Source organism: Grammomys surdaster, unplaced genomic scaffold (assembly GCF_004785775.1).
Source record: "Grammomys surdaster isolate TR1022 unplaced genomic scaffold, NIH_TR_1.0 341, whole genome shotgun sequence".
In the NCBI taxonomy this organism is placed as follows: Eukaryota; Metazoa; Chordata; class Mammalia; order Rodentia; family Muridae; genus Grammomys; species Grammomys surdaster.
Window position 1 is genome coordinate 1,390,216 of NW_021604760.1, and position 25,474 is coordinate 1,415,689.

Genomic DNA, 25,474 nt, shown 5'->3' on the forward strand with positions numbered 1-25,474 from the left:
ACAGTATTCACACTGTCACAGTACTCACTCTATCACAGTACTCACTCCATCACAGTACTCTACACCATCACAGTGCTCACTCCATCACAGTACTCACTTCATCACAGTACTCACACCATCACAGTACTTACACTGTCACAGTGCTCACTCCATCACAGTACTCTACACTGTCAAAGCATTATATACTACCACAATACTCTACATCACCACCATAATCTGCATAGCTCCGTACACCACCCACCTCCAGATATTTTTCATAGTCTTAAACAAAAGCGTCACACTCAGCAAGCATTATTCCATCTTCTTCCTTTCAGCCTCTGAAAACCACCTTTCTCTTTTTTTTCTCTGTCATTTTGAACATTCTAGGTTCCATTTAGACAATGGAGAAGCGGGACTGGATTGATAGCACAGTGGTTCAGAGCACTCCCTGTTCTTCTAGAGGACCCAGAGTTCTACTTCCAGCACCCATTTCCTGTATCTCACAACTATCTGTAACTTCTTTCCTAGGTCGACCCAACCTCTGGCCTCCAAGGGCACACACACTCATGGGTACATAATGCCCCAACTAAAAACAGTAAACTTCAAACTATGAATAAATGGTAACATCATACAGAATAAGGTTTTTAAATAAAAACCTCTTTGCTTTTTTTCACCCTTATTTTTAAAATCGAGAGCAGAGAACAATATCTATTAACTGAGAATTTCACCTTGAGGTTTTCACGGGACTATGGCCAAGCTAATCTTGCCTTGATAACCTTGTCTTAAACCTGATGGGGTTGGTCCTTTGGTCTGGTCCCATGACAGTTCAGAATTCCCCTGAGAAACTGTGCAGTTAGGGCTGATCTGGCTCTACTCTTGCCACAAAAGTATTCATGACAGTGTGATTCATTGTTCTTTCTGGGTCATATCTGTTAAACACATGGGCGATCAAACATGATTCAAGTTCATATTCACAACTTCAGGACATTTCTACCTTGCGTGAAAAATACCATTTTCTCCCCATTTTATTCTCAGAAACAATATATGTTGCATAATAAAAATATAAGAGAAGGTGAATGTCTTTTTCCTGAGAAAAGAAGCCAGGAGAAAAAAGACAAAAAAAAAAAAAAAAAAAAGGGACTCCTTTTGAATCTTCCTGACAAGTTGATTCTGTCTTGTCACCTCTCATCTAATAGGAGTGGAGTAAAACAAGAGTAGAGAAGAGTTGGATCAGACAGACCTGAACACTACCCATATCTCCAGCACACATACATGTATAAGGGCTTATGCCCAAATTCAAGGCTTTGCAATGGATGATAGGAAGGCTGAGCTAAACCATCTGGATTGTGAGACAGAGATTCATGGTCATTCTAAATTTATCTGTGAAGTAATAGTGGAGCACACATCAGCTCCCATGTAAGGCCCAGTTCTCTTAAGCACTAAAACTAATGAGGCCAACTATGAGATACTGCAGACCCAAAGGGTTATGTATTTGGATGGGACAACCATCCTTCACATCCTTAGACTTCCCAACTGGGATGCATTTACATGAGCAAACACTTCTGGGATGATAGGAGCTGCACTCTGGGAAGACCGTGATGGCCCACATTCTTATGGGGGAGACATTTTCACACATGAATCACCCCAGGAAAATGGCAGTTGCTTCAGGATGTTGGCTGCCTGCCCCAGGAGCTGACGCTGAGGGAGCAATCTATAGGGACCCACCTTCAGCATGGAATGTCATCAGGATAGTGAAGCTAAGTACCCCATCCCTCTGACTTCCAGAGTCCAGTGACAACTCTGGCATATTTTCTTTCTCTCCCCAGACAGCTCAGACATTGGTTGAAAACACTGCTCCTATTGTCCAGAACCAAGTCAACTTTTATTAGAAGAGACATTTTCAAAGCAGTGCCCTCCAGACTTTTATAAATACAACAGGAGAACAATGCACGGAATGATTTAATGACAATTTGTAGTAATCTCAGTAAGAGTTTTATAATAAATCTTTTTTCATAAAATGATGGAAGGGAGGATTTGTGAGTCTGTTTCCATTAAACTCATGTCAAGAACATGCCAAGAATTCCCAAGGTATACAATTTTAAAAGTGAAAGAAAACTGCAAAATTAGCCAAAGAATGTCCCCGGCTCTGGTCTAGATTTTAAATGTTCTCCAAAGGCCATGTGTTAAAGGCTTTGTCCCAGCCTGTGGTATTACTCAGCGATGGTGAAAACTCTAAGAAGCATGGCCTAATGGGTTGACTTTAGGTCTTTGGGTAGATATTAGAACCCTAGGCCTTTCCCCTCTGTTAGATTCCTGGCCAACATGATTCTTGGTTCCACAGTGCTCTCTCTATTTTATAATCTACCTCAAAATAGATCCAAAACTAAACATGCTGTTTCGACGTTGTAGTCAACCTGGTACAACCCATCACCTGGGAACAAAAGTCCCAGTGAGGAATTATCTACATTGGATTGGTCCTGAGCAGGTCTGTGCAGTGTCTTAATTAAATTAACTGGTGTGAAAAGACCAGTCCACTTGTGGGGAGCACCATTCCCTAGGCAGAGGATCCTGGACTATATGAGTGGAGAAATAAAGTTGAGCACAAGCACACAACTGAGCATGTGCATATTGTTACTCTCTGCTCCTGATCATGAGTGTGATGTGACCAGTTGTCTTGAGCTCCTGATGTAGTGCTGTCTCCCTAGTAATGGACTGTAACCTGGAACTGTGAGCCAAAATCAAGCCTTCCTCCTTTAGGTTGCTTCTGGTCAGGGTGTTTTATCACAGCAGCAGTAATGAACTAGAGATGCTCTGTGTCTCTCAGCTCTAGCTTCCTAAAAACTAGTAGGAATATATCACTTGCATAAGGTACTATTTATATTGTCTGGTATGTGAAAGCTACTCCAGAATCATTTGGAATTATTACTACATTTTATTATTATATTGTTATGATTAATGTTGATAACAAAGCTTATTCTGTGGTAAAACATGAAAGCAATTGGTGGTATCTATGCTTCTTACAAGCCCTATCTAGCTAAAGCATTGTGCACATTCTTCTCACATCCTGGGTTGGCAATTACATTTCCTAGAATGCCAAGAGTAGAAACCTAATTCTGAAGAAGGAAACACAGTTTGAGAAAAGCTTGGAAAGAATTGTGTGAGAAAATGGATATGGCGTCCTGACATTCATTTGTGCACAGAAGAGATGCAGGGCAGGACCAGATGGGTTCCTTTGTTTGCTATTTCTCCTCCATCGTATAATACTCAGAGCTGCCATCCCCACTGAGCTGTGAGGAGTGCATTGCCCATTTACCTATCATGTGCCCACTTCATTCGGGTTCTCTCTCTCACTAGATTAATGCAGGTTATTAATTTTCTTATCCAGTGCTTACTACCACAGGAAAAGAATCCAGAGAGGGTAACAGGTTGAGCCTACCTCCAGGGGATATTAGTTGGGGAAAGCAAGGGACACTCAAGAAAACTGCATAAGCATGTGAGATGACATAATGGGGAAGGTAGGAATGCTGACTTCTAAGAAGCTCGGAGAAAGGAAAAGATGCAAATTTTGTCCGTATATTCTTTAAAACAAGATCTGAAGGGTTTAAACTTGTAAAAGAGGCAGCTTACTACACTTGCAAAAGAATAAGCTATTGTTTTGTTTTCCAGGGCTCTATTTAACATTCTTTTCCTGCTTTACGACCAAACTAATGTAAGATACAAAGTTCTAAATATGCTAAATCACAGAATCAACTACTGCAATACATCTAATGAGTCAGAACATAACAGAAATAGCTTACGGTAGATACTGAGGTACAAAATTCTGGCTCTGCATTTCATTAGCTGAGTTACTTTGCTCTGACTAGTTTTCCTGTCTATTAAATGGACAGCAGTGTTTACCTGGGGTTTTGATGGTAATCAGTAGTGTCTATTCAGAAAGTGTTAGCTATGGACCCTGGGATTTGCTAACTGCCCCCAGAGAGCACATACTTTCATTTTCACTGACTGTTGTACCTCCACACGGTCCTGGAACATACTCAGTGCTTGTAACTATGGAGTGAGTGAGCTGATATAAGTTTCAGGCACAATGCTGTGGTTAACATCCTAGAAAAGACAGTTAAGAAGAACCCCTCGCTCTGAGTCCAGAAGATAAGCCAAGGTCATAGACCAGACATCTTTACAAGTTAGTTTGAACTTTATACTAGTATATTCCAGCATCCTGAGATGGTCAAGTATTACTCAGGGTTCATAAAAATGAACTCATTTGCAGAAAATGATGAGAAGTAATGGTGTCACAGCCTTCCTTGTGACAACTGTTCACAGAACCAAAAGCCTTTGAGACACATAGGGGCAGGAACCGTCTACCATACTCAGGCAGCAAAGGCTATGGGTAGTTTCTCCAAGCACAAGCACATGAGCATTGTATGCAATACAACCAGGCAAAGTGATGTTTAAGCACAAGGTCTTGGCAAGAGCTGTTCTGAAACAACACTGCCCAGAACTAAGGGTAATTAGGGAGTTTCTCACAGCCCTCCAGGAAATCTGGCCTGGCGCAGGAATGCCAGAGTTTTCAACCTTGTCTGAAGAAATCCTCCCACCAAGCCTGCCTGTTGATGATGTCTGTAATGGGTTGCAGAACTCACAGCTGGGGAAGCATAGCTGCCTTCTTTTTTCGTGTGTCCCTATCCTCAGAGATTTGCTTCATGGTGGACCAACTTTCACAAACTCCTGAGGGCTGAGGTACAGTTTTAAGCATTCAGACTCCAAAGAATAGGGCAGAGAGAATACACAGCTGACTCTACTTCTGGTGGCTTTTACTTGAGCCTAGCAAGGAACAAGCAAGAATCATGCTTTCCAGAAAAGAAGAATCTCGTGATTTGAGTCTATTCCTTTATAACACACATATCCCTTAGACCGGGATATTTTTGAGTAAACCCTATGAAGGTGAAAATAATCATTTAAAGACTCTCCTGCTGCACCAAAGAGTACCTGTATAAGTTACTTCCCTCATGTCTAGGATATCAGAATGAAGCAACTTGGGACAGGAAGGATTTACCTGGGCTCACAGTTTGAGTCATCATAGGAGGATAAGGCACAGCAAGAGGCAGGTGCTTGTTACACATCAATCAGGAAACAGAAAGAGGCTGCCGGTGATCTACATCCTCCAGTCTGGCTCTACTTTTTAAGGGTTCCACAACCTTCCATCAGCTAGGAACACAGAAGCTTATGGGATATTTCACACTCCAGCCATTAGTGCTATCCAAAGGTAAAGCTGGTTTTGGCTTCTTCATTCCTGCCTCTTCAGTCTACAGCACAGATCCTACCTGTAGTATTCACTCAGTAAATCTTTGTTCATTAAACAAATCTAAGGAAATTTTAATATAAGACCATAGCTGTCTATGATCCCTGCCAGCATGATCCTGGCCAACAGCTTTCCAGATGCAGTCAATGTAGATCTACCAGGAGATTCCTCACAACCTCAGAAAGAAGCAGCTTGAATCCACCCATGAAACCTGCGGGCAGTAAGAAAGCCTGAGAAATCCAAGAAACTCGTACTCTGGGCTCAGTGATTATTTACTCATCGAAAATATGACATATCTGGGCAAGAAGTTACTGAAAATGTGACCAAAGGCGTAGAGAGCCTGAGACTCATGGCAGGAGCAAGGTAAATAACCACATACACACTCCAAGCTACTGGACTGCTCTGTCTGTTTGGGGCCAGACTTCTTTTAGGAAGTTGGCCACCTCCTGAGCATACTACTGGCTTCCTTTCTCCCAGCTGAATGTCTCTGAACAACTGCAGAGTGGGAGCTATGGTGTAAGCGACTACAGCTTCAGCGAGCAGTAAGGGTACCTGATGGTAACCCTCTCCTGTGAACAGCTTTAAAGAATCGAGATGGACCATGAGGGTCATTTATTCCTCTCTTTTAAGACAGAATTCCATAGGCCTTATTATAGATTCTGTTTGCAAAACTAAATGGGTTTGTTGCATAGAAAGGACAAAAAAAATTTTTTTTTTCAGAGAGAGCTGCTGTTGGAGGGTGGCTGCTTTTAAGCCAGTGGCATGTTTCTTTAAAAAGGGTTACCACAAAGGAGAAGGAACTTAACAGTGGAGCGGAAATCCAGATGGTCAGAGAAAGAGCAAGCAAGTACAAGCAGACCCTGGGAAGAGAAAAGAGCAGCCCAACCTGCCTTCTGCCAACAAAGAGCTTGGCTTCACAGAGGAGCGGGAGGAAGCCTGTGTGGTCAGAGCAGAGCTAGCACAGGGCACAGGGCAAGATGCAGCTCCAAGTGAAAAGACAATGGCTGGATCACTAAGCTTTCAGTGCATGCGCCAACTGCTAAGCTAAGGGTCTCTGGTTTGTTCTATGGTTCCATTGCTGGCTTCTGTGTGTCAATAGGAATACATATGGCTGAAGACTGAAAGTGCTCAACTTGGGAATCTTAAATACCAGGCTGCAATCCTAGGGATTTGGTCCTTAGAAGGACCTTCAGCTAGATGCTAGTTGAAGATGGAACACAAGGCTGAGTAAGCTGTTAAAGACACAAATTCTAGGAGGACTGTCAGCATGCTGTGTCAAGGTACCTTATGACCTGTAACCCATGACACAGTTCCCATTCATATAATTAGGAACACAATACTACGACTCTGCCACCTTATTTTTGGTCTGGCTGAGAATAGACCTCTAAGCTATAGGTCACCCAATACCCTTGACATGGACTACTTGTACATCAAGGATGAATCAAACCACAGGAGGAGGTAACTAGCCCTGAACTAGGAACTTGGCCATGGTTCTTGATGGTGAAGCTCTGGGTTAAGATGCCAAGTTCAGGTCTGTATATTGTGTTGTATAAGCAGCCATCCTAGATCCACACAGACAGAGAATCTACAGGTGTTCTTCTTGGCCAGGAAAACAATCTTAGGCAATAGATGCAATTGCAAAAGGAAGCCAGGACTCCTGGTAAGTCATGGGAGCCCATACTAGTCAGACTCAATGTCTCTATAACACATTTCCCAGTTGGGAAAAAAAGTCAGGTCTTCATCCAATAATTCCCCAAAATCCATTGTCATCACAGAGAACTACTTGTAGTTGGAGGCAGGCCTTAGAAATTTTTTTTGCAACCACGAGTGCAATTTCCAGTAATTTTCTCCTAATGAAACATTTGGCTTCTGTAAAAATCTTCTAAGACCTCTGTGATTGAGCCTGTGAAGGAGATGAGGCTCTCAACATATCTACTTCAGCATCCCTTGTTGATGCTGAAGCTGAGTGCTTGAACACCAATTTGCTTTAGGTGGTACTTCCTTCTGAAGCGTTCATTTCAGAAATCACTCCCCTCCCATTGGCTCATCAGTAGTAGTTTTTAAGGTGAGGCTGTAAAGGCTGGGTGTGATGGATGGAGGGGTGAGAAGGAAGGTACTGTAGGGTGCCTAGCAGAGGCTTTTCTTTCATTGCTTCTTCATGTGGATGCAGGGAGACAGTGTACTCAGCTATCACACTGGGCAGAAAGGTCTGGAGACCATGGCTGGGATCCTGGCACTAGCATAAGAAGCAAACATACTTCCCATATTCCCATGGGACTTTCAGCTTATCTCCCCAACACTGATCATCACCAAAGCATTGAGTGCAGTCTTCTTTTCTAAAATTTAGAGAGCCCTCTGTTTCTTTTTCCTTTTCTTTTCTTTCTCTCCTTCCCTCCTTCCCTACCCCCCCCCCACTCTCTCTCTCTTTCTGTGCTAGCCTGACAATGGATTTTATCTTTATTTCCACCAGCTTGCCTGTGTGGTTAGGGAATACGCTCCACCCACCATAGCTCCATCTCTCAAAGTAACCCAAAGACTTTGATTCTATACTTGGGTATCACTATTTACAATGAAGCCCAGAGTTGATAGAACAGGAACGCTTTAATGACTCAGCTATGGATCCTACTTTTTCAAATACTACTCAGAAAAGAAACCAATAAAGATTTAAGCAATTAATCAGTAAATGAATTGCTTAAGCAGTTTTCTTTCTAATTCTAAATGGGAATTAAAGGCTATTCTCCACTAGCCATGTAGCAAAACGTGACGTCAAGAATTACTAGAAAGCTCCCATATTTTCTGGAAAGCTCTCCTGAAAAAAATTAAAGAGCTTGGGTGTTTTTTTTTTCTCTTGCCCATTACCAGAGGCTCACCACTATACCACGTACTTCTCAAAAGGCGACTACCATGACAAACAGGGCTGGTGAGGAGATTGGAAGCCGGGTAGCATGAGTTCTCGACCAGCAGCCTTGTGGCCTTTCTCATCCATGCAGGCTTCTTGGTATAGAGAATGAGAGGCTGATCACTTCCATGCAGTAGGTAGCTATGGGACGACGCCAGTGGTACCACAAGGAGCTTGCTCAATAAGTTCACAGATTGAAAGTATTACCACAGCAGCTGCCACAGAACCGGCACTAAGCAAATGTCTGGTGTTCTTTATCTCTTCTTCCCCATTAAAAAAAAAAATGCATTAGAAATCTTCTGCCTCCTGGGCCTTGTGTTGGTACCGGATACAGAGAGGAATAACGGATAATCTCATTTTTAAAATCCAGATTCACTTTGATGCTAGCAAAAAATATAGGAACTCTTTCTCTTTCCTCTGGCCTTCTGAAGTGGCTAATAAAGTACTCATTAAAATCATGAACATCTACTGTGTTCTTCTATGAAGCAATCTGTCCTCAGACAAGGAAACATTTCCAGTGAGGATTGTAGCAGCAGAAAGAGAGCAGATCACAAAAGAAAACTTGGCTGGTGACTTTTGAGCTGTTAATGGCTCGAACAGGCTTACATGTTTGAATACTTGCTTCCTAGCACGTAGCACTGTTTGGGAAGGCTGTGAAACCTTAGGGAGGCAGGATGTAGTTAAACATCATGGGTCTCTGAGGAGTGGCCTTGTGGGTTATGGCTGGGTCCTAATTCCAACCTGACTTCTCTGTCCCCAGGTCTGCCAAAGCAGCTTACAATCCCACTGCTGCAGCTGTGAGTCACTATGAACTCTGCCCTGCCTTCTCCATCGTGCTGGACTGTGTCCCTAGAAACTGTGAGCCCAGATAAAGCCCTCACTCTCCTGCTACTTTCTTTCAGGTGTTTTTATCATGGTGGTAAGAAAGGGCAAAAATGAAAACTCCTTTTACTATTGCAGTCCCAGGACTCAGGACCACATCTGAGCTAAAGGATAAACTTAGTAAGCTGTTGCACGTGAGTATTTGTACACGTCTTCACTGGGGATTTAATGTAAATAGATGTCTGTGTTCTTACCCCTATCAGTCCCACCACTAAAAAACAAGGTAGATTTGTAGATATCTATTTATAAATCTCTCCAACTCTGTGGGAAGATGGGTGTTTAAAGTACAATTTTAGCTAAGAAAAGACACGAAAAAACCCATTTCTGATTCATCTATGAATCTGAATTCTACAAATAGTAGCCAAAGAAGGAACTAATAAGGAACTTAAGCAGGATTGTTTTAGCTGTCCTGGGTTTTTTGTTCTTCCATATAAAGTCAAGTATTGTTCTTCCGAGGTCTGTAAAGAATTGTGTTGGAATTTTGATGGAAGTTGCATTGAATCAGTAGATTGCTTTTGGAAGATGGCCACTTTTACTATGTTAATTCTAACAGTCCATGAGATCTCTTTCCATCTTCTGATATGTTCTTCAATTTCTTTCTTCAAACACTTGTCATACAGGCCTTGTACTTTCTTGGTTAGAGTTACCCCAAGATATGGCTGTTGTAAAGGTGTTGTTTTTCTGATTTCTTTCTCAGCCTGTTTGAGATATATACATATGTGTGTGTGTGTGTGTGTGTGTGTGTGTGTGTGTGTGTATGTGTGTGTGTTCTTGATTTTTTTTTTAGTTAATCTTATATCCAGCCACTTCGCTGAAGGTATTTATCAGCTGTAAGGAACTCTATGTTAGAATTTTGGTGGTGGCTTATATATACTATCATATTATCTGTAAATAGTGCTACTTTGACATCTTCCACAAGAAAACCCACAGAATGAACTAACCTGGACTCAGAGGGGCTCACTGAGACTGGATGGACAATCAGGGAGCCTGCATAGGTCCAACCTAGGCCTTCAGTATATATAATTGCATAACTTGGTGATTTTTGTAGGAGTCCTATTGTAGAGAATGGGGGCTATTTCTGACAATTTTGCTTGCGTTGGGGACCCTTTTCCTCCTACTACATTTCTTCATTCAGCCTTTATATGAGGGGAGGTACCTAGTCTTACTGCAACTTGATATGCCATGCTTGGTTCATATGCCTGGGAGGCCTGTTCTTTTCTAAAGGGAAATGGAGGAGGAGTGAATGGGGAGGGAAGAGGTTGGGAGGATGGACTAGGAGAAGAGGAGGGAGAGGATATGCAGACATGAGAGAATAAACTAATAATAATAATAATAATAATGTTCTGGAAAAAAAACCTAAACTAAAACAAATTTAAGCAATGGATCACTGGATATGTAGGAAGGAAGGAAGGAAGGAAGGAAGGAAGGAAGGAAGGAAGGAAGGAAAGAAGGAAGGAAAGAAGGAAGGAGGGAGGGAAGGAGGGAGGGAAGGAGGGAGGGAAGGAGGGAGGGAAGGAGGGACGGAGGGAAGGAAGGAAGGAAAGAAGGAAGGAAGGAAGGAAGGAAGGAAGGAAGGAAGGAAGGAAGGAGTGAAAGTTCCCAGGGGAGAAAGAGTATTTCCTGCAAGGGACTGAAGAAGCCCGTGGATAGTATAGAGCTTGTGTTCAGTCTTGAAATAGAAAGAATTTGCTCCTCAAAGAAGGGGAAGGATGGGTATTGGCAAAGTAAAAACCAACCAACCAACCAAACAAACAAACAGAATAAGAGCAAGCCAGATAGAAGAATGGGAAATACTAGATGATACAGAATCCAGTGAGAGATATAGAGGCAAGACAAAGAGGACTAAAAAACATAAGGCTGGAGAGGCAGGTGGAGCCAGAGCGCCTGGGCTTTGTTGAGCCTAGGCCACAGGATCTCAGATCAGCCAATGCTTAGCATATGGTAAACCTTAATTAATAAAGCAACTTCATGGTGGGAATCTATTCCCCACATGTACATGAGAAGCTGCTGTCTGCACGCACAGGCAATTACAAGCATTCTGAATGCTGGGTCCTGAACCCCACAAGCACATCAAATGCTTGTCCAAAAAGGTCACCCAGCCAATGACTCTGATCAGTCCTGGCTTAGGCTGAATCAAATCTCCCCCAATAAGACCCACTAGGATGTAGAGGCAGGAAGGTTAGAAATGGTCCAGCTTCACATCTTGAAGCATTTTAACCATGTGGAACATTTTAAATGAGGAAGGAAAAAAGAAAAGAAAAAATCTTCTTCAGAAATTATTCCAAATAATTAAATGTTAAATCATCACAAAGCAAGCTAGGGGATTATTTCAGCCCCTGCCTTGTCCTAACGATCTGGACAGCAGTTAAGCCAAAGGAAGAATGGGCCAGGCTATGAATGAGTTTTTTTCTTCCTTCCTCCCCTAGCCCATGTTTTCTGCTTGGCATACCTTTGTCGATTTCACTTGAAGTGTTCCAGGATGAGGTAGGCACCAGCTCAGCACTGACTGACAACTCTGTTTCTGGAATGAGAAAGATGGGGAAGGGGACAGGAAACAGGGCATTATTTAATAAGGTCATTTCCAGGCTGAAAGAAGTATTATATTCTAAGGTTTCCCTTCAGAGAGAGACTGTCCCAGTACTATGACTTAGAATAAGGGAGGCAGCTCCAGGGACCACCAGAGGCCCACATCTCAGAAGCTCCCCAAGCCAGCCAAGTTGTAGGCCAGACTTATACTTTAAAATTCCACCCTGAGGGTTAAAATCAAAAGAGCTATGTTTACAGAAAACTATACCAACAGAGACAATCACATTTTAACAAACAGTCTTGTCAAGAAGACCAGCCTTCGACTAATTCATTCAAAAGTCTTATCAGAGGGAAAGAAATGGACAACATTGTCCTGATTGATGCTTTCATTCACTGAGTTTATGCTTCTGTGAATGGAGAAATTCAATTCTCAACACTGGCTCTAAAGCAAATAAAAGCAGAGTCATTTGTGGTGACTACAGTTAAACAGTAATTTTCAAAGCCACTGTAATTTAAAGCAAATATGCAAATCAACCATCTGTAGGACATAATGTACTATGAAGATTTAAAACCTTTTCAGTAAGAGACAATGCTACACATAAGATGGTTTTGTTGTTTCTGAAAAGTTCAAGCCATGGCAATATTTTACTAACATATTTTAAATAGCATTGTTGTAACATCTCTTTGGGCTAGATACAAACAACACATAGACAATATCACAGAATATTTATGAATCTGAGGAGGTCAGGGTCATCGGATAAAGCACATATGATGTCACCCCACCTTTAATCCCTTAAAACATCATGAATCAATTATGATTCTTTTTGCCTATTAAGCTTGGAATCTGTACTGCACTCTTTTCAAGACAGTGTATTTTAAGTAGCCATTAAAAACAGGACTTAATTGTAAGGCAAGTTGAACTTGTAGGAGACCAGACATTGAAACATAGTGCCTGGCTCCCCACAAACATCCCAGTGGCCTGGGCTGCCTAGTACTAAGGGTATGAGACCCACCTTATCTCTGACTTCACCTTTTCAGAAACAAACAATTTCTATATTTCCATATTTAGTGTTGAGTTTAATAGGCAAAAAGAATAGATTCATAATAGATTCATAATAATAGAATTCATCCACCCAATGGCTAGAGATGGTATATGTCCTTGTCATTTTACCAAGGACTAATATCTGCCCACAGAAACCTTGCAAAGGTCACTTCCAGCCTGACCACTCATCAAACACTGCAGAAACACATGGACTACTTGGCAAACTTGCTTCCCTGTCCTAGAACATGTGGGAAGGAAAGCACACACACATACCACACACTCTGCCCATGGTCCCGGTCTGCTTCTTCACCCTGAGATAAAACCAGCATAGATTCTTTAAGGTTTTCAACCTGTGAGGTCACAATCCCTTTGGGAGTTGAATGACCCTTTCATAGGGGTCACATATAAGATATACTGCATATCAGATATTATGTTTCATAACTACAAAATTATAGTTATGAAGTAGCAATGATATAATTTTATGGTTGGAGGGGGGTCACCACAACATGAGGAACTGTATTAAAGAGTCATAGCATTAGGAAGGTTGCAGACCACTGCTTTAAGGGGAACTGAAGTCAAATGGGTGTTATATCTAACAGTATGTTACACACTGATTAGCTTGTTTCTGGCTTCATGGCAAGCTGGCAAAGACAAGAGTGAAAGAAAAAAAAGCATGCTGGTGCTTGCTTGGAAACTGGTCTTATCTCCCTCCGGAGGCTCCACTTTCCTTCCTCCTGATTGCTGCAGACACCTGCAGGTCTAAGGACATCAGCACATTTCACTCATGATTTCTGTCTTCATGTGACTTTTCATCCCATGTTCCCCTAGAAGGAGCCTGCTGGCCACACTCCCTTTCTCCCCGTCCCACTGAGTGTTATCCGTGGTGTTATTCATCTTCTTTTCAGCCCTGCTCAGCCTACATACAGATCCATTTTATATTTTATAGTAAAAGTCTATTATGTAGTAAGGTCATTTTTAAGGAAAAAAAAAAAGTAAGGGACTCAAGAAAGCAGCCTTTAGCCCTGCTGTTCCAACAGTGCCTGAGAATTTATTCTTGAGTTTTTCTAAATAAAGGAAGCCTTGGTTAAGCCCTGTACACGAGGGATGGAGGTAAGTTGTACTGAATATTTCCCAAAGCCTAGTTCATACAGCAGCAATTTGGAGAATGAATGACCAGAAGGAATGAAAAGACTTTCTTTCTAGAATTTAATGCCTCTAAGTTCACTTGCTCATTGATCCTATGCCTATCCATCCATCTACCCACTCAACAAATATTTACTGAGCTCTGTCCCAGACGAGCCCAGCAGTAGCGAGCAAACTCAAGGCCATGCTTCCTTCACAAAGCTCAGGGTCTGGAATGGACACAGAAATAAAGAATTTAAACAGCATGAAATAATGCTTTGAGGGGCTGTGACAGGGAAGGGTGAACAGAAAGTCAGAGGAGCCAGTCCAGACCTAAAATGCTGCTGTTAAGCCTCCTGTGAGTCCTGGCAAGTCCAATGATTAGAAAGGCCCATCCTTAATCTTCTGATGACCTCTCTGGTTGTCTATGAGTGAGCAATTGCAAAAACCTGGTAAAGCTGTTACCCTCCCTCAGAGACTCTTGTTGCTAGAGGAAGGGCAGTCTCCAGTGGCATATCGGTCTGGAGCACAGACCTGTCTTTACCTGCACACCTTGGGCACTTCAGAGAGCCTTCTATTGGAAGCAGGGCATCTTGGCCAGGTTATCTAGCCCTGGTAGATTTTCAACCAGCATGGGGTCATGTGTGCTTTTTATCTCCCTGGCAACATCAGCATCTGCTGGGGTTGGAAGGTTGACCTAACACATTAACACCTGTGCAGCAGGTTCTCAGCTTTCATTTCCTTTTACCTTCTCATTTATACTTGGTCATGAAGAGACAGAAAAATCATTGTGTATTCAGCACGATTCTGTGAAAAGTTTGAAGTTTCCACTGAGGTCTGAGGATCAGGATTTAAGCCGCTGGGCTAGTATTCTGCCACTGAGCCACAACCACCAAAACGTTTTGTTGTTGCTGGTTTTTGGAGATGGGGCATTCATTGCTAGGTAGCACAGGATGATCTTGAAGTCACCATCTTCCTACCTCAGCCTCCTAAGTACTGAGATTACATATGCTAAAATTATAAACACATGTGTAGTGTGCAAGGATGTATATATGTGGATTTGTATGTGTGGGGATACACGTGTGAGGGTATACGTTTGTATTAATGTATGCACATGGGTATGGAAGTCAGAGTTTGACATTAGTGGCCTTCTAAATAACTGTCCATGTTTATTACTGAAGCAGGGTCTCTTGCCTAACACAGAGATGGCTGCGTCAGCTCATCTAGCTAGTCAGCTTGCCCAGAGAGTCTCAAGTTTCCTCTCGAGAGCTGGGACTACAAGGGCGACATCGTACCTGTACTTTACATGAGTTCTAGGGATCTAGACTCCAGTCCTCATACTTTTGTGGTAAGCACTTGATCTACTGAGCCATTTCCCTAGCCCCAAGTAATCTAACTAGATACACCTATCTGAACCAATATAATAGTGACATCAACAGCATAGTTCTGTTTTAAGCAGCTTAACTCAGAACAGAATTTCACAATTGAATAGAAAAAAAAAACAAATAAAATGGCAGTTCAGTGATATTCAGTTTATTATGAATAAGACAAAACCAAAACTGGAAGCGCCTAACTTTTCTACATTACACATGTCAGTCACCTTTACTTTTCTCTGGTCATCAATGAGTGATCTCTTCCCTTCATTCCAATTAGACTGCAGATGTCTTGGGAGCAGGACTCGGGCATGCCCTGTGCCCTCTCTGACTTCAGACAGCTCTAGGGCAATGTCAGTGTGTGGTAGTGTAGCAGGAGGGGAGGGGCAGGTTTCTGAGTTGGACGATTTCAAATTCTGGCTCTGCCATAACTTGGCCTATGACCCGGGGAGAGTTGCTTCACATGCCCAGCGCCTCCCTTGTTAAATGGACTTAATTGTAATGATCACAGATTGTTCTTGAGACTATCTGGAGATGAGTCAGATGAGTCAGCCTTTAGCAAAGGGGCTCTGATGGCTGCAGATAACGACATTTACTAACTCCAGACTCAGCTGAAGGGTGTTCAACTCCCAAAGCCAGATGGGGAGTGTGTCAACCAACAGAGATTCCTGGGCTGAGCTTTCTCAACCCTTGAATCTTGTGGGATGAGTTGAGCAAATTTCATAGCTCAACACTGGTCATTTTTCAAACCACTCTGGTGACAAGCTCAAGTATTGGTATGTCCCCTATGTGAATAAACGATAACAAAAAGAACAAATGAGTCTAGAACTTGGAAGTGATTTAAAGATCTGAGGGAAAGGGAATCCCAGGCTGAGATACCTTCATGGTTATTAACCAAGAAACAACCTGGTGTTTCTAGGCAGTCTTTCAAAGCCAATGTTATTTTCAATTTGAAGCCCCACCCTCAGCCCCTAATTGCTTGGCTGTTAGTTTTGACACGTGGATTTTAGACTGACTGTGGAAGGAGTGCGGAACTGTCTTAACCACCTTCCAAGTTATGCAGGCTCTCAATGATGAGGATTTTTGTGGAGCCCTTTGTTAGATGGGCAAATTGGGCACACCCTAAAAAACAGGCCATAATCCTACTTGAGGCACAGATAGAAAGGAACAAACCTCCTTTTCAGCCTTGATCCCCAGCCACTTTTAAAGCACTTCCAAAGAGCAGCCCACTTTGGATGCAATTGAGACAGCTATTAAGATTCCAAGCACCTTCTAGTAAGACAAGCACCTTGTATTTAGGTCACACTTTTCCTTTCAGGAAAGTCAGTACACAGAACAGGCATTATTAACTCATGACTCCATATGGGAATGCCCAAGGCCCAAGATTATCACAGTCTGATTAGATTTGAGGAAACCCAGACTCAGGCAGAAAGCTTGCCTAAGGTCCCCTGACATGTTATCAGCTGTCAGCAGAACGTACCCATGACCTCCCATTCCCAGCTCTGCCTCAGTCTGGCTGCTGAGAACGCTGGTAGTGAGCGTCTGTGTCACTTTTGGAAATTGAGTGTGTGTGTGTGTGTGTGTGTTTCTTTCCCCTCTAAGCTCCATACTGTCAATTCAATTCTTTAAACTTTCCAACAGGTGAAGAATAAAAGGCGGTGGTGTGGGGGTAGTTTTCAGGGGGAAACATATATTGAATATGTAATTTGTCTTCTGGATGCTCATGAAAATCACATTTAAATTAATGGGATTGAGGGTTTCTGGGATTAGTACAAATTATTTTAATCTGAGAGGTAAATTCAAGAGGGCTGCTATCATCCTGCAGGATGTAATGGTTTTCTTCCAGCCACAGCAGGCTGGGCATGCAGCCTCAGAAGAGCTGATGATTTAAAATTACTTAATTTGCTTCAGATTGTGTCAGTTTAAGTGTTTTATCTGTCTGGACTGGGTTTCCTGTACTGTGTCCTTATTGGTAGCCTGGGGAGATCAATAATGAGAATCAAATACAGAGAAACATTAAACAACATCCAAACTGAAGCCAGAATCCCTCCCAGAGTCTCTTTTTAATCCCATAGTATTTTGCCTCCTGTTCCCTTAAGGCACTTGGCACTTTGTAAGGTGACCAGAAGGGTTTTGAGTATTCTGTTTGTCACTGAATGTGTGCATCATGAGGCTGGGAATGAAGTTTTATATTATTCTCAGGATCTGCCAATTCAGAACTCAGTCAGTAGCCAGCAAATGTGTCCTACAGATCAGCACAGAATTTATTTCTCTGAGGGAGTGTGGTTGACTGTAATGTTGACCTTAGGCAAAGCCTGTGCCCGAGTCTGGGTTTCTTCATGTCCAGCCAGGATACAATTGTGTTGTTTTTACATTTTGGCTGGTGGTTTCAGAGGGATTTGACTCCAGCATGGTGAGGAAGTCATGCTGGGGCAGGTTACTTCATTAATGGCTGCAGGAACTTGAGAAGAACCTTTGTCATGCAGCCACTGAGGTGGAACCTAGGGTGGTTATTACCTTCAAAGATCTGTCCCCAATTACCCATTTCTGCCAGTCAAACCCTCCTACTAAAGAATCCTCAAACAAGGTCTACAAGCTGTGGAAGGACAGTTTAAAATGTGAGCCAGCACAAGACATTTCAGATGAGATCTATAACTATTATCTTGGGTTGAATTAACACCTATTCTGTGTACTGGCTCTCTTCAGAGGGAAGAGAACTTATCTAAATACAAGACAGCTTATTCCTTCCTGCACCTACATCTTTCTGAGCCATCTTCAATGAAGTGATGGAGTCTATCTCTGCACCATCAAATCTAGATTGCCTGTGACTTACGTTAACTCAGAGTTTACAGAGATCAGACTGGCTCCGTGAAGACCAGGGATCATACAACCATGGACTCATGAGCTGAATAAATGCTTGTTTGACGTCACTAACTTTGGGGTGACTTGATGTATAAATTATGAGCAATGACCACTTACAATAAGAAAAAACGAGCCTCAATAAGCTTGGAAAGTAGTCTAAAGCTAGAAACCCTGAAAATAGGTGAGTATATTGAAAATCACAGCATTAGAACATGGTTTTTACGGTTCTAAAACTTTGTCTTAATCTTTCCCCTTAAAGACAAACAAACAAAAGAGACCAGACTTTAGGTGTTCATGTTCATTCTGAGGTCAGTTCGAGGTTCTAAAGTAAAGGCTGGAAAGAAGTACCTCTGTCCATGGTGTGAGGTGCTATGGAGAAGATCTGAGGATAGAGCGTCACTTCAGTCTGGGAAGACCATGTGTCGAGAGCTTCTGTGGTCATATTTAAGAGAGGCAAATGCAGAAATCTATTTCAAATGGTGATATGGGAAGAAGAACCTTCTCACATGGACCAGTACAGAACTCAAGCAATAGCAATGTCTAGTCAAACTTAGTGATGTGGCCATTTCCCTGTAACATGCTTTATATCATACCCTCAGGAAACAAATGATGATTTTTCCATGTAGTCAATATTTGATCTTCATGTCTTTTTGGATATCAATCTGCCAAGGCTGTTTTTGGAGCTAACAAAAAGCAAATCAGTACCTGCTCTGGATGTAAAAGGAAGTTACTTGTACCCATGGCTTCTGTGTACACTAGGTCTAGAGCTGCACACTTGGGAACTTTTAACAAACATGTAAAGCCATGCTTCAGATGAGCCAAGGAGTTGCTCAGTTGTGAAAAGGGACTGCTTTTCCTGTCTCAGAGTTGTCACAAGCAGCATTTCAGGGGCCTTGTTAGTCAACAGCAATGAGCAGGAATGGGCAAAGCTACTGTGTGAGTGATGGATGAGGAGCCCTGTTTGCTCATGTGTGTCACCTACAAGGTGGGCAACTTAATCGTCTGCAGATTACAGAGTGATTTTAACAGTTCCTATGCTGACAGAGTACAGCCTCCCTTTCTTGAACATGCTTACCTATTTTCAGCAAGAGAGGACTCCAGTGTTGGAGGCATTTCCTGTGGATGTTAGAACCCCTTAGGAGTGTCTGTTTGCCCTTCACTTCCCAGTCAGAGTTCTACTGGGAGCACCCCATTCATACAGATCTTTCCCACCAGACCTATCACCTCTCTTCACCTTTCCAGCCCTGATGCTATCAAGCAGATGTACATTCAGCATGTGGGAGAAATTAAGTTTGACACCATTTCCAAACCCTATAGAAAGAAAGGTGATAAACAGAGTACATCAAAGAGATACTACAAGACAGCACAAAACTCAAACATAACGCACGGTAAACTAGGGAGGAAAACATTCTTACTCAAAAGGCAAAGGGCTAGCTGCAAGAGTACAGAGCACAGGAGTTTCTACACACCGACACACAGGAAGGTGTCAGAGGGCACAGCAAGCAAGTGGGCAAAGGGAATGCTCTGGGACACTGTAGGGAAGAAGAGGCAATGGCTTTGGAAGAAATCAGAGGGAACAACAGACAAGTGACCAATGGGGATGAGATGCAATGTTCTTAGACATACACAATCATACTGCATTCATTGATAAGAAATATAAAATGTTAGAACTTCCATATGAGTGGCTAGAGAGATGGCTCAGTGGTTATGCTTGTTAATCTTTCTGATGACAAGAGTCCAATTCCCAGAACCTACATTTTCAGCTCACAACCATTGTAACTCTAGCTCCTGGGGATCAGGCGCCCTCATTTGGCTTCTGCAGGCTTAAGTACATATGTGTACAGATAGGTACACAAACATCTACAACATACTTCATTTTAATCTTTAAAACTTCAGTATGATGTTATATTTTTCAAGACACACTGGAAGCATAAAAATAGTTTGATGACTTGCTACACTGAGAAGGCTTCTGAAGGAATAAACATTGCTGCATGGTAGGAGTATAAATTGGTTGAATCTAGTAATATTTCTTTGGAAATTAACGTAAAAGGCAACCGCACTGTAGGGGTAGCAGCTTCTCTTCTAGGAGTATAGCCCTGCAGGTGTACTCTAATATACAAAGGGACACTAGAACAGGACTTCAGGGTACTGTCTGGAGAAGAAAAACAGTGGAAACCACTTGTTTCTCCAACAAAATGACTCGATGAATAAATTAGAACTATCTAAATGTCTCCATAGAACAGAAGGCAGGTCTGTATGTGTTCATTTGAAATAATCACAAAATTATACCCTTAGGTTAAAAACAAGTGTGTCTAGAAAAAAAACCAATTATAAAATCAAACTGTGTGTGGTTATGTTTTTTGAGTTCTGTACACACACATGTATTCACATTCTTACACATATAAATCTACATCCTCATGAAATAGCTATAAAGGGAGACATCCAAAAATTAGAAGTAATGTCTACATATGAGAAGAGGGAGAGTTAGTAGGCCAGGTGCAGGAAGGAGGTTCACTTTCCATTGTATGCTCTTTTAAGTTTGTAAAATGCTATAGACTTTATATGAGCAAAATGGGGAGTCTATAAAATGACTTCTCATGTCTCTGTGCCAATGCCTTGTGAGAACCTAGAAGGCACCTCAGCAGAGCATGTAGAAAGGAAACAGAAGTGGCTGACAAAGACTGGCATGGGATGATGACTCTTGCCTTGAGTTCTCATGGATAAGTAGATGCAGAGACTAGCACAAGGTCTCCCACAGCCAAAGGCTGGGCAAATATGTTCACTTGGTTTCTGAGTTCTAATCTTCCTGTGTAACATTTGGTAAACTTGAGATGGTATAGGTGAGAAGTACAGGCCCCACCCAAATGGCTCACAGATGAAAGGAGCAGGCATGATGTAATGTGTAGGCAAATGAGGGAGGAGAAGAGAAGGCGGTGACATCAACAAATAAATTAGCAGAGCATTCACGTGAATGCATTTCCTAAATCTACTGCAGCTTGCATAGCAAAACTATAATTTCTATACTAGTGATAACAAAACCAGAATACTCTGACAAATGTCACTCTGACCTGAAATCATGGATCTTTTCCTGCCCTGTGAGGTTTCTGGTGACACCCTCCCAAATTAAAGCCTTCTATTAGGATATGATTTTATCGCTCCTCTCTTTCAACACCAATGCCCTGACAGAGAGATGCGTGTTATAACCAAATTACTACATCAATGTTTGCTTCACTTTCAATACTTCCTGTATGTATTACAAGTGGGACATGTGCTTTTTCTTTTAAGTTTGCAAAACAAACAAACAGACAAACAAACAAAACCGTTTCATCAAAAGTATTCTGTCTGAAAGTGTAAGCTAGGAAACTTGGTCACAACCAGCAGACATTGCCACTTCTTCTCACTTCCTGTTGTCATATTATGTTTTCCACATTGAAGAGGAAGATGTGAGTTCGAGCAGTCCAGTTCATCAAGCGAAAACAGCAAAGGAGGAGATGGGGGTCATCAGCTTTCCTAACAACAATGTCGAGGTGTTGAAATGGCTTCTCAGACATCGCTAAAACTTAATAGCAACATTCTTTGTGGCAAACACACTCCTACATGATGCCCTTCACCCAAAAGAAGCTCAAGTTACTCAGTCCTGATAGTATCCAGTTTCCCAAAAGCCAGATCAAAAGCTGTGTGTTCATGTAGGCAAACCAGCCTCAGACACAGCAGACCATGGGAGGCCCTTGGTGAAGAAGACCTGCCTATTGCTTTGCCCAGGAATTGGTTGGTTCTCTCCACCACCAAATACAGGAGCTTTGTCTTTTGAGGTTTCCATTCCTTACCATCAACCATGATCTGAAAACACTAAACAGGAAATTCTAAAAGTAAACACTTCATACATTTTTAACTGCACGTCATACTTAGTAGTGTGAAGAGATTTCACATCACCTCACTCCTTCCAACTTGGTTGCTAAGAATACCTGTGCTACCTAAAGATGGCCAGTTATTTGGTCACAGTAGCCACCTTGAGTATCAGACCGATCGTTGCCATATTTTAGAATTTGTGATCAAGCAACTCCATGGTATTATGTAAACATTATGTTAAAAGGCTGAAATCATTCAACTCACTTCATCTCATTAGGTAGGTGTCTTGTAGTGTAACCTTCATGATTTGGGGGGACTGTTGTGGTGCCTGAGTTGAAATATTCAACCCAACGGCTTGGTTTCAAAAACATACATGGAAAATAGTTAAGTGAGTTGCACTTTGCCTTGACTTTGCCAAATGAGTTCTGAACATCAGCATTCTGCATGTCCAATATCTAGGTTGGCTGTGAACTCTAGATAAGTATTGTTCTTGGTGGTTGTTACAGTGGAAGGTACGAAGGCCCATACCACAAAAGTCATCCATGTCAGCTGTAAGGGAATCTAACAGTCCTTTATGGAGGAAGGGAGCTTTTATTTTGTGCATGCTTTTCACCTGTCTCTCATGTCTAAGAGTGCTTTGTTTAAAAGGATTCTAGGAACTCCATGGGAATGCCAAGAAAGCAAGCCCCGCCTCCATTTCTCTTTTGTTTTTAAAGTCAGGAAGAGAATCTGGCTTTTTCCTTTCCTTCTGTCAATGTGTGATGTTCTTGAGAGATTACCAGTCAAGGAAGTAGATTTTTCAAACACTCAGCTGAGGAGAAGGACAAGGGAGCCACTGGAACACTTCATCTTTGACAAAGTTACAACTTCCCTCCACGGGAGGGGGGGGGAAGCCTGGAGAGTTTTGTTTTTAAGGGTAAAAAAGTTCACAGTAAAATTGAAATGTTTCATGGATGTCAAAGAGTTCATAAAGAAAGGATGTTTAGGTGAGCTAGACACGTAGCTAAAAGCAAGCCCACATCTTAGGAGCTTTTAGGAGTAACTCTGATATTTCCAAGGTGCTGGATTTACCCTCCCGAGGGCAAATGTAGAAACTGGCGATTTGACTTGGCTTTGGAGAGTCAATGAATTACAGGACCAGGTGGAGCAGAATCAGACCTTCCCTGGACGTTCATGTCTGAAGACTCAAGATCAAAGTGCCCTTTAAAGTTGTGGCCAAAATGGCCTCCCACCCAGCCTTTTCTTCCTAGGCAACTCTCCAGGTGTTTATTCAACAATGGAAAAGGCTCAGATTACAGACAAATCCTTCTACGGATCCTGTGTCTGTTCTGTGCCAAGACTTTTGAAACTTTATTTCAAAAGAACAGTCCTTGTGTCCACTTGGCACTAGTAGACATGAGGAAGGTCCACAGGAGCAGGTAGACTTGGCCCCATTTAAGAAGATGACCAAGGATAGCAAACAAAATATGAAATGCTCCAGAGTTTAACAAAGGCTAGTGTGAGCACCATGAAGAATCTTAGCCTTGACAAAAGAGAGAGGTTGGGAAAGAATGAGAAGCAGGGGCATGATGGATTGTTAAAAATAAATAGAAAGTCTCACTAGCATTCACACATCTATTCTTTCCTGTTGATAGCTCTGATATGGAAGAATTCCCAAAGAATAGAGACAATAGGATATCTGGTTACTTGATCTCATGGCCAGCTGCAGTCCAGAATGGCAGATCCATGAAGAGGTCTAGATCCTGTCATTTCAGGAAGCATTGGGGAGATACGTTAATCATACAGCTGGCAAGAGAGCTAGCCTAGCATACATAAAACCTATGTTTGAAACTTTGAACAGAATATGCTAGGTATGATGGTACATGCCTGTATTCCTAGCATTTGGAGAGAAGTAGAAAGACCATGACCATAGCTGTCATCTTCAGCTACAAAGAGAGTTCCAGGCCACCCTGGGACACAAAATAGCTTGCCAAAAAATAAACCAAAAAAACAACAAACAAAAAAAATTGAGCGAAATCACATATTGACCAAAGCAACAGAAGACTAATGAATGACTGAGGCCTGACATCATCAGACAGATGGCATGTGTGAGGAGCTGTTACTTATTTTGTGACACAGAAAAGTCAAAAGATAACACTGATGAACTGACGATGACCATTATCCATTATAGAAGTTACACCAAAGAAGACTTCTAAAATTATTATTTTTATTACTATTATCACTTCTATGAATATGTATAATGCATTGGATGAGGGTTTTGACATCCTGTGCATGTGGAGGTCAAAGTATAGCTCTGCAGAGTCTGTCCTCACCTTCTATTTTTATGTGGGTTCTGGAAATTGAACTCCTGTCATCAGACTTGCATCAATAAAAGGCAAGCACCTTCAGCCATTGAACAGTCTCATTGGCCCCATACATTTTAATTGGACTTGAAGAAGACAACCAAGCAATCAAGAGGGTCCAAAACAATGGGCCAACCAATAATCCCCAGGATGCCAAACAGTCAGAGAGAGCCTACTGTTTTGAGACACTAAATAAAATATCTTATGCCAATTTTCATTTAATTTTTCTAATTATATAATCAGTATCATCTTTGCTGCTCATATTTTTATATAAAACAGACATAAAAAGAATCTCTGAGACTTGTAAAGATCAAGTATTTGACTCAAATTCCAATAACTAATATGAAGCTCAGCCAAGTTTACAAACCAAAGTCCATACTTTTATAACTATATGATACTATCTTAAGAAAATATATTTTTTAAAACTCAGAACACACTTTGGTAGGGCTATAGAAAGTATAACCTTGAACAATGCTAGTGATTGCTTGAACAATGCTAAAATGGTGGAGACACCATAACAAAAAGTAGAGCAGTAGATCCAGTAAAAAGTGAACCCCGTAATTTCTATGTGAATCAATAATTCTCTTCCTCTCATTAATTTGGGGAAATATACTTCTAGAAGAACTAAAACAAAGCTTCAGACACACATTGATTTTCACAAAGGTGGTTATGATAGACAGTGGATGAATGCAACCTAAATGTAGGCTGATGGATGGAGAAGGAGACAGGTATAAATATAGTGTGGTATTATGGAGTCTTAAAAGGAAATGTAATCCAGAACGTGATCCAACAAGAATGAAGCATGAAGGGAGTGTATTCACTGAAAGAAGCTAGTCAGTCACAGAAGGACAACTATGGTATGACTGAAGTAGGGTCTTATCTGAGTTACACTGGCAAATTCATCACATCAACAAGCAGTCTAGGGGATAGGGAGATGCCTCAGTGGTTAAGGGTGCTTGCTGCTCTTCCAGAGGACTGGAGTTTGGTTCCTAGTACCCACTCACAACCACTGCAGGTCTAGGAGATGTAATCCTCTCTTCTAGCCCCTGCAGGAACTCCTATACCCTAAATAAAGCAAACACACATAGACACATGCATAAATAAAAATAAATATGTTTTAAGGCAGACTGCTAGTCACCAGGGGATGTAGTGGTGGGGACTAGTCCCAGAGGATGTGGGTATTAGGGGATGTGGGATGGGAGACTAGTCCCTGGGAGATGGGGAGACTGATCACCAGAGGATGTAGTGGGGTGGGCTGATCACCAGAGGATGTATTGGGGGCTGATCCCAGAGGATGTA

At 41.9% G+C, this 25,474-nt stretch overlaps 1 protein-coding gene across 1 annotated transcript in view; it reads right to left on the reverse strand.

Moving 5' to 3' along the window:
* The window catches only part of Ror1 (receptor tyrosine kinase like orphan receptor 1), a 350,188-nt gene that overhangs the window by 134,216 nt on the left and 190,498 nt on the right, over positions 1-25,474 (reverse strand). Inside the window, exon 2 of the mRNA XM_028778770.1 lies at positions 11,509-11,580. Coding sequence (XP_028634603.1) covers positions 11,509-11,580 — 72 coding nt within the window. The remainder of the gene's footprint in view (positions 1-11,508; positions 11,581-25,474) is intronic.